The sequence below is a fragment of the Erythranthe guttata genome, chromosome 4, assembly GCF_056151865.1.
Source record: "Erythranthe guttata isolate IM_541 chromosome 4, IM_541, whole genome shotgun sequence".
In the NCBI taxonomy this organism is placed as follows: Eukaryota; Viridiplantae; Streptophyta; class Magnoliopsida; order Lamiales; family Phrymaceae; genus Erythranthe; species Erythranthe guttata.
In genome coordinates this window covers 8864867-8875634 of record NC_142536.1, presented here as the reverse complement: position 1 = coordinate 8875634, position 10768 = coordinate 8864867, and the positions used below count along the sequence as shown (strand labels likewise).

General features: G+C 36.1%; 1 protein-coding gene across 1 annotated transcript; it reads right to left on the bottom strand.

Annotated features, from left to right (window-relative positions):
• Window positions 1-1290: 1290 nt before the first annotated feature.
• Window positions 1291-4649, bottom strand: LOC105972787 (uncharacterized). The gene is made up of 4 exons (XM_012997767.2): window positions 3832-4649; window positions 3393-3749; window positions 3172-3251; window positions 1291-2026 (listed from the first exon to the last, which is right to left on the bottom strand). Exons 1-4 carry the CDS (start codon window positions 4007-4009, stop codon window positions 1565-1567), a joined length of 1077 nt encoding a protein of 358 aa, XP_012853221.2. The 5' UTR covers window positions 4010-4649; the 3' UTR covers window positions 1291-1564.
• Between the last annotated feature and the right edge of the window lie 6119 nt (window positions 4650-10768).

Below are 10768 nucleotides of genomic sequence, written 5' to 3'. Positions count from 1 at the left end.
CATCAATCGAAATGCTTAAATTTGTATGAATAACACAAATACAGTCATACAAATAGATAAATTAAGACAATTTATTGAATCACCCAAGAAAAATTCAAAATAGAAAACATCATATATATATGCTGCACAAAATATCTGGGGGAAGAACATACCTTTTTCCAGTATCAAGGAATACCTATGGAGCAAACTAAATTGCTATCAAGGAATCCAACGGAAAGAACAATCTTTACAAAGAACCAATCAAAATTCAAGAGAGATCCATGTCTGCTAAACTACAAAACAACCACTAGATTTTCTTATTCTCTTCTAACAACAAAAAAACACAAAGAAAATGATAGATGCAAATTAAAGAACAAATCAATTGAGTAGAATAAGGGGGTTTTTTTTTGCCGAAAAGAAAAAAAAAACTAAAATGAAGACAATTTTACACAAAATTAGATAAATGGTGGGTTCAGAAATACCTATCCTCAACGACGGAGGCGCCGGCTGGCCGAGCCAGGGAGAACGGAGTGTTTAAATTGATTCGCTGAATGTTTTGCTTTGTGCTTCGACCGTGGAGAGAATAATTCGTGAATATATGGTTGGACACGACAAGGGCGAGACTTTCCTCAACGACGGAGGCGAGCGGCATTTTTTTGTGAGCTATGGAGGCGACAGAGTATTTGATGATGGAAGCGGCTAAGATATTCGGCCGATAGAGGCAGTAGTTAGAGACTGATTTTACACTTTTTGACGGTGGATCTGACTTAAAAAACCCTCAATAATATATAGAACTGTCCATGTTATAGCGTTTTTACTTTCTCATTAATTAGTTATTTAATATGACAAAAACTAATAATAGCAGAACGTGCAAACACGCTATAAAACTACGCTATTAAATATTACTTTTGTTGTAGTGTCAAAATTGGATATAGTATATATATATATATATATAAATCCGAATTAATTTACTTATATAAAATGGTGATTTTTCCAATTTTCTTCGATTTCGATACCGAAAATTCCGATTTTGAAACAAGTTTTATGATTTCAATTTTCAAAATCAGATTTTTTTTTGTTCATTCTAAATTGATATTTGTAATCCAATAGGTTCCACCCTATCCTATGTACCCTCACATCTGATTCCAAATTTTAAGATCTTCTCTATCTATCTATCAATCTCTCTCTCTCTCTCTCCACATTTCTGAGTAACCACAGAGCTAGGTCTACTACTCCTGTAATAATAGACCCATAAACCTACTAATAAACACAGAGAGAGAGAGAGAGAGAGAGAGAGATGCCTCTAGAGAATTGCCATAAACCTACGGTGTTTGACAATCATCCTATATACCAATCAAAACATAGTACAAATCCATTTTAAGACAATCTTTTCTTTTCATTCCCACCTTCCAAAATTTGCAATCCCTTCACCCTCAATCAAAACATATTTATAAATAAAATAATAATAAAAAGAGAAATCCCAGTTCCCAATTTGCAGCCAAAATACGAAAATCCATCACCTATCATTTCATTACACTGTTGCCAAAAGTCAAACATATCCCCAGTCACCCCTTTTCATAATTTGTCAGTTCTTCACCGGTAGGAATTCAAAAAATTTGTACGGCGGAGTAACTGAATTCACCCCCGCCCCGCCTTCCTCCTCCTCCTCATCCTGGCCGCCTCCTCCGCCGCCGCCGCTGCTCTCAAGAGGGAACAGCTGGAGGGTCTGTGTCTCCTCAATAACCCCACCACCACCACCGCCGCCGCCGCCGGAGCGGCCAAGATTCTGATGAGGGTCGAAGAAGATGTTGATGAAATCTGGGTGGTGGTGGTTGTGGTGCATTTCCATAGCAGCGGAAGAAGAAGTGAGAGAAGAGTTTATTAGGGTGGTGGGGGATGAAGAAGAAGAGCAGGATAGATGCATCATCTGCCACGTGGCATTCCTCCTCTGCTGGGTTTCATCTGGGTCGTCGTTTTCATCCTCTTCGTCAAACTGTACCCATCCATCTGACCCTAATTTACATTCTGCTGCCCTTTCTCCACTTTTCTGATAAACATATATTTAATGCATCTGGATTAATTAATAGTGGCCAAGTATTTCTACAAACAACTAGTAATTTATAATACATGCTTTACTCAATAATAAAAAAAAAAAACCTATATATATACACAAACCAAACATTGTTCACTTAAATAACCAAAAGTTTATTTTTTTATGATATTTAAAAGAAGCAAATAAATGATGATTGTTATATACTAAGCTCCGGACTATTTTACGCGATCAATTTTATCGACATTTCTAATTATGTACGTACACTTGCTCCGTACTATTTTATGCGATCAATCATAATTACATGGCTAATTATATGCGTACACTATACTCCTTCCGTACTATTTTATGCGACCAATTTTATCGACATTGCTAATTATATACGTACGTACACTCCTTCCGTACTATTTTATGCGATCAATTTTTTTACATTGCTAATTACATACGTATGTACTCCCTCCATACTATTTTATTTATATAAAATTTGTCGTTTCCGGAGTTTCGTACATAGATAATCATTTATACGATTGTCGCTTTATTATTAATCGCGGAGAGATAAGAAGAATACGTTAAGGTAATTAATGTCGAGATAATCTCGATTTTGTATAAAGTTTGTCTTAACCCTAACCGACAAATAAAACGAAATAGGCTGAATATTTATTTTAGGTGAAGTTTTAAAAACTCAAATACTTAAAAAGAAAAAAGAAAAAGATTGAGGAAAATAAAACTGAAAAAAAATGTTTGAACTTTATAGATGATATAGATTATTAATGCAGTGAATAATAATATATAAGCACAAACCCCAAAAACCCTAGGTAGGCAATGTTTCATAACAATAGCAGCCCCAGACAGAAAGGAAAAGTATGCAGCTTTTGGACCCTCCTTTTCATTTCCCAACAACACAAAGCTTAATTTAGATCCTTCTTCTACCCCCCCACCCCCACCCCCAACCCCAGCCCCCACCCCCCTGAATTATATTCATGTTTTTTTTTTTCTTCTAATTAAATATGCATTAATCAGGTGGTAATTATGAGCTAATTATGGATCTGATCTCTAAGCATAAATATATATCATCATGCATATATAAAAGCAAAAAAAAAACAAAGAAGAAAAAGGTGAATACAAAAAAGTGATGAATGAACCTCTGGATTTGTAGTACTTGAGTTTGTAAGAGATGCCCAGTTATTCGTCTGTTCAACTTCAAATGCTGTCCTATTTCCCCCTGTTCATTTCATTTTTTTTATTTTTAAAAATAATAATAAATAAATATATGTAAGATACAACTCCTAATTATTATCCACCATTTAATTTGTGCTACCAAACAAATGGGGTTACGTTGCAGCAAAAATCAAGAAACACACACCTGCAGTAGCTGGTTCTTGTCTCTTTTGGGCGGTTTCATTGATCTGAATATTGTTGTTGTTGTTATGGTGGTGGGGGGGTTGGTGTTCGTCGCAGAGAGATTCAAGGTGGCGGCGGCGTTTTTGGCGCTCTCTAGCCTTGTGATTCTGAAACCAGTAAAAGACGTTCTTGCCCTCTATCTTGCCGTACCGCCGGAGCTGGGCGGTTATTTGCTGGATTTGCTCGGCCGACGGCGTCCGAGTGCCCCTCCTGTACAGTTCCTCCAGGGTTTGGAGCTGCTCCGGTGTTGGGTTCCACCGCGAACTCACCACAACCTGTTGCGTGCTCAGCTCTCTCTTGTTCTGCTCCGCCATCGCCGCTGAAATCAAATATTTTAATATTTATTAAAATAAAAAGTCGCATGAAAAAAAGGGTTTGTGTGTAAGAAGATGTGAACTTGCCGAGATGGTGATTTAGGGCAAGAAGATCAGTCCCGTGGATACGAGCAAAACAAGGTGGGGTTGCGGCGGCGGCGGCGGCGGCTGGTCTGGGCATGAGTGGGCGGAGCTTGCGGCCGGTGAAGGGATCTTGAATGCTATCGAAGTCTCCACCATCGTTGCATCCCATCATCCACATCATTCGATCATGCAAATTAGCTAGGCTGCACACACAAGTAAATCTTTTTGGCTCCTTAGTTATTTATTTATATAAATACAACTGCTTCAAAAGAATGAATTAATTTTAGTACACTAAGTAAAATAAGGCAAAATGGGAAAAAAAGAGAGAGAGAGAGAGAGAGAGAGAGAGAGAGAGAGAGAGAGAGAGAGAGAGAGAGAGAGAGAGAGAGAGAGAGAGAGAGAGAGAGAGAGAGAGAGAGAGAGAGAGAGAGAGAGAGAGAGAGAAAGATAGAAGAAATGGGGAAGAAAGAAAGAGAAAAGGGGAGTGGTTTGTTGGTTGAAATAGAAGCAAAAAGTGAAGTTGACTGCGCTATGCTATGCTATGGTATATGATGAAGAAGCTGAGAGGAGGGGGTTTTGGTTTCATATATAATATTCAAGAAAGGTGAAGAGAGAGAAACAAGCTAAGGAGAGAGAGAGAGAGAGAGAGAGAGAGAGAGAGAGAGAGAGAGAGAGAGGGGGTGGAATTATATTGTGGGAGTTATTGGTATATGTGAAGGGTGGTAAGAGAGGGACGTGACGATGATGAGGGTTATCATAAGGCTCATCACACCAATTCTTGTTTCTTACAACCTCATTCATTAATTCTTGTTTTCTTCTCTCTCTCTCTGCGTGTGTCTCGTGCCTTTCACACTTATTCTCAATCCGAACTGCCCCCCACCCCCCTCTACCCCACCCCCTCCCCTCTCTCCCTCTGCCCCTTTGTCTCTACCAACACCACATCATCTCTCTCTCTCTCTCTCTCTCTCTCTCTCTCTCTCTCTCTCTCTCTCTCTCTCTCTCTCTCTCTCTCTCTCTCTCTCTCTCTCTCTCTCTCTCTCTCTCTCTCTCTCTCTCTCTCTCTCTCTCTCTCTCTCTCTCTCTCTCTCTCTCTCTCACACACACACACACACACACACACAGCCTGATTTGGACAAACTGAAAACCCTTACCCTTACCCATCTCTAGGGTTGGTTATTGGGTCGGGTTTTTTAATTATTTAGTTGGTGGGTGCCCGTAAATTTGGGTACTATATTTTGCTACTTGATACCGGCCCGGATCCGTCTTTATCTTTTTTCAATAAAATTAGAAAAACATTTTTCAGCCCACATGGGTATAGCTCAACTGGTTCCGGATGTGGTAAGTTGCTACAAGGTACAAGAAAAACATCTTTCAATTACTAGCACCAAAAAGGCGAAATTTCTTACTGCCCGTAGGGCCTCCATCTCTTGGTCCGACAAGTATTTGATGGATGAATTATGGTAACTCAACGGCTCGTTTTGATAGCGGATGAGGACCTGGTGCTCACAAGGAGCCAACCCTCATTGGAGTTGAAATTCCTACACTACGGCTTCCAGTATTTGATCATAGGACCGGACACCAACTTAGCACCCCGCAACCAGCTGAGCTATACCCACGCGGACATCTTTCAATTCCTAACATACATGATTAGAAGTATGAGTGGCAAATCGAACCGAATTTATTAATTCGGTAAACTTCGATTCAAATTTTTTTTTTTTTTTTTTCAGTTTTTGAATAACATTTTTCACTTCAAAATTGTGAAAGTTCCAATTCCTACTTTTCTGTTTTTTTTTTTGGAATGTAATTGGCAACATATTTAGATTATGATCTCGGATTTGATATTAATATCCGAAAATTCCGACTTTTCCCAAACATTGCACTTACAATATCAATTATATTAAGGGTTAATTAGGGAGAACCCCTCAAAACACATTTACCTAAAGTATGGGTTCAATTTTTTTTTGCTGATTAGCAACATCCCTCTTGTTTGACTTTTATAATTATCTTAAATTATAATGCTATTGATATGCCTATCACACCCTTATAAGACATATATTTTCCACCAAAAATCCTACCCCAAAACACATTTCATCATATGCACCCTTCTCTCTATCTTCTCTGTTCTCTCTCTCTTTTTTTCTCGCTCTCTCTTCTCCCCCTTTCTTCTACGGCGGGAGGCACGACAGCTAGGGTTAAACGGTGAGAATAGCGACATCGGCATGTGTCGGCTATTTGTGCTAGGGTAGACAAGATGGTCACGAAATTAAAATTAACAGACTTAGAGCATTTCCAGTGCAAAACTCAATATCTAATACTTAGAATGTCATATAGGATATTTTGAGATTTTCGTTCAAAAATCATCTCCAATTCAAAATTTAAGAAAACTCTCCAAATGATGTGGCAATGAGGTGGCACTTGTAATTTTAGAGATTCTTAAGATGACACTCTGAAATTGGAGTGTCATCTTGAGGATCTCTAAAGTGCCAACTCATCATTTATTATAATTTCATTTACTTTCTAAGAAAATATTTTGAGTCTTGAGTGTTGCATTGGTGAATCTCAATCTTGTCAAATAGGATAGACAAAGTCTTAAGATTCACATTTTTTACTTGACATCTAGGATTTTCTGAATTTGTTTTTAGCATCTCCAACGCAAAACTCAGAAGAAACTCTGTAAAAATCATAGATGTCAAGTACCAAATGTGAATCTTAAATTTTTATGTATCCTATTTGAAAAGATTGAGATTCTCTACTGCAAAGTCTTCTCCGATGCAACACTCAAGACTCAAAATATTTTAATTGAAAGTAAAAAAAAATGTATCAAATGACGAGTTGACACTTTAGAGATCCTCAAGATGACACTCCAATTTCAGAGAGTCATCTTAAGAATCTCTAAAATCACAAGTGCCACCTCATTGCTATATTATTTGGAGATTTTTCTTAAAATTTGCGTTGAAGATGATTTTTGAACAAAAATCTCAAAATATCCTATATGACATTCTAAGTATTAGAGATTGAGTTTTGCACTGGAGATGCTCTAAGTCTGTTAATTTTAATTTCGTGACCATCGTCGAGTCATCTGTTTAAATCAGTTGATCTAATCAAGGTAATCGATTTAAATATGTCGTTTCAAAAGTCATTTACACATGATCAATTGAGCTGGAGAAGATGTGTTTTAGGTACCATAGATAGGGACTTTTAACTAACAAATTTATGAGAGGCATATTTATTTATTTGTTGAGATTTGTCAAATTTGTGGATGGCGACTATTACTTGACAAACTACCAACAAAGAGGAACTTAAGAAGAAGAAATTTTTTACGTTAGGATTGCAATATGCTTTGTGATATGTGTGGTTGCTTTGAAGAAGACAATGATCACATATTCACTTCTTGTGCATACTCTTATAAGATATGGATGGGTTGTTTTTGTTATATGGGTGTGTGTATTTCGAAATGGGAACGAACAAAATGTAGGACAGAAGTTTGACAAGAACAATGTAGTCGAAGCAAGAACTCGATTCTTTCTCCTTAAGACAAATTTGTCCCGTGCAGTGCTTTCAGTTTACGGCAATTGTCTCCAAGATACAACGGCTATTTCAGTTCCAACAAAGTAGCACAACAATTATTGGAACACGACGAACAAAACGCGTTTAAGATCTTATAAGACACGAAGAAATGGACTTGATAATTGCAACAATATGCAATGAGATGCTATGATGAGGAGTGAATTCAATTAATGTATTGAATTACAGGTGAAAAATGAATGAATCAAATGGTGGACTTTGGAATCTATTTATAGATTTTGAAAGGTTATGACTACAAGTCACAACTCTTAGGAAAATAGTTTCATGAAAAGGTATCAAAACTTGTCTCATTAATTACACACCTATTCCATTTAATAGGTGCTTAAAGACCTCCATCTTTTTCAATGTGGCATTTCACTTCTTTATTTTTCATATATTATATTAAGTGAGTTTATTAATTTCTCATTCAGTAAAATTAATTTTGAGAAACTAAATTTAATCCACTTAAATAATCAACCAAAATTGAGTCTGAAACTCAAAATTTCCAACGGTTTTGCATGGACTGGTGTTCAGGCGGTTATGCATTCGAGCGTAAAGAAGCAGTTTGAGATTTACTTGAGTCTTGGCCGAAAAAAGAATCAAAAATTGTTTTGCAATATGATTTGACATTGTACAACATGTCAACATGGTCTCTTTGAAAAGCAAGGAACTCAAAGATTTTTGTAAGATAAATGCATATCGGAGGGACCGTTTCGTTTTTGTGGGCTGGTCCAGCCTATTGCTCTTTCCTTGTGCCTATTTTACTTTAGGGGGTTGGTTCAGAGGTACAACCTTTGTAACTTTATTGTATTCCCACGGATTCTTAACGGTCGCAACTTCTACTCCTGCTAATAGTTTAGCGCATTCTTTATTGTTACTATGGCGTCCTTAAGCACAAGGATATTTTATTCGTAATTGGTGTCAATTAAGTGATCTGTGGACTTTTGTTGCTCTGCTCAACCGAAGTAGTGGTAGAAGCTATTAAAATTAGAATTTGGGCTTGAATAAAGGCGTTGAATCTTCATTCCTTCTCATAGCGGATTCCTAGTTGGTTCGCCAACCCAATGTGGGGTCTTTCATAACAAATGTTTGGGAAGACTAAGAGGAGTTACAAGTGATATATAAGCTCAAAATGTAGTTGGTTTGGGCTCATGAGGTGATGTGTATTATGTAATACTAATTGACACTTTGCACATCTTGTGCTATTTAATAAAAAAAAAAAAAACCGATAAAAAAAAATGTGTGATATGTGTGTGCAAAAGAAAAGTAGGCTTGATTTAGGTTTTAATTGGAAATGAGTAATGAATTAATGTGTGTGAAAGAAATTATGTTTTATTTACTATAAAAATTAAATATAAATAACTAAAAAAAATGAAAAAAAAAACAGTTGAATCCCGTTGATCTGGTCCAACCATGACCTAGTAACTTGTTCGGCTAGATGTCCGGTCCAAATTTCAAAACATGATCGTCTCATTCTCCATCTCGTCATCCAATTAAAATTGGATATTATATATTCCAACTTTATAGAGATTCAAATGACGTATAGAAATCTATAACCAATTGATTTAATCAATGCATCAATCCCAAGGGGCAAAGGTTTTAGTTTGGGGTGGGACACATTCCTATTCTTGAAATAACAATCCTCATTGTCCAGTCAACATATACATAGTATTTATAATAGTTTTTCAATTTTTTCATGCCCATATTTTTTGTTTGTCCTTTACGTAACACCCATATATATATATACAAATATAAATATATATAATATATTTATATTTATATATGATATGATATATGCAAAAAAGAAAAAAAGAATTGTACGTTAAGACATTTAGGTGCTATCACGATTAGGGTGTCATGGCCTTTTGGATTATTGTCTGCATGACTGCATCCATTCTTTTTGAGTCATCTCTTTCGTCCATATCACATACCCACACCTTACACGCACTCACACGTGATTGTGTGTGCGTATTTGATCTGTATATATGTATTTGTGTGTCTATTTATATATATATACAAATATATACAGCTGTATTAATGGACACAAGCCCATTATGAGGAAATGATTTTCATGGAAAATATATATACAAAAATTTCATGTATGCACATATATATATAGACTATGTGTGTGTGTATGTGTGTGTGTTTAATGCGATTTCTTGAGTTTAGTGTTGCTCTGTCGTAATCAACCTGGCTGTAGATGCATCATGCCTATCTAGCCGCTTGTGTATGCAGCGAAGGAACCAGCATTTACGGATTTAATATAGGGTAAATTACAAACACCCCTGAGGTATGGTTAATTTACAAAAACAACCCCTCTTGTTTGGATAATCACATATAGCCCCCTCAACTATGTTTTTTTTCTTACACCTCCACTCTTATGGTGTCAAATTCAACATAATCATCTAGATTTCGTGGAATGTGCTCTAGTTTGTACTCGTTTTGTGTAAAAATACAGTTTTTGATGCAACACAATTTGATATATACAAGTCAAAAAATACATATTATGATCATCTTGCTTCAAAATCTAGAGTTCGAATGGGATAAAACGGGTACAAAAGTGATAATATTCCATATAATCTCGAAAATTCTACTAAATTTGAGGAGTTGAGGGGTGATTGTAATTTACGCTTTAATATAAATAAGTAATAAATATTAACTATAGATTTAATTTAAAAAAATCTAAATTGGCTTTCTGAATTATTAAAGTGCCTTTTATGTGCTATATTTAATTAATATGTGTATATTATTTATTTATTTATTTTATGTGTTCGAAAATATGTGATATACATTATGCTATAAATTATATATATATATATATATGGATTATTTTAGAGACCCCTCATTTTTCGAAAATATATATAATTAACTACCATATTGTTTACACCATAATGCAAACCCCTACTACAAAAAAAAGTTGTATTAGCGACACACTAATTGTGACAAATACAAAAGTTGTCACTTAATGCACACATTAAGTGATAATATCCTTTTTGTTGTCACTAATAGCAATTTTTACTGTCAATTAATGCTTATTAATTGTCACTATAGAGCATTAGCGACACCTCATTAGTGACAAGCATAGTGACAACACTTTTTGTCTAACTATGTGAAAAATAGGTGTTGTCAAGATTTTTTTTTGTAGTGTGGCCCCTCCATTTGGATAATAATTTGACATGCCCCCTAGCCCACCCTGAAGTACCCAGAATACCCTTTTAAATCAGTTTTAAACCCTAACCCAGTCCATATCGGTGTTTATCTTCCTCTGCAAATCCTAGATCCAAATCCCGCCCCCCAAGGTCTCTAACCGGTGATTTCGCTTCTCGGAGTCATAACTCACTCCCCGGTGGTCGGAATTCGATGGTTCAACTATCGT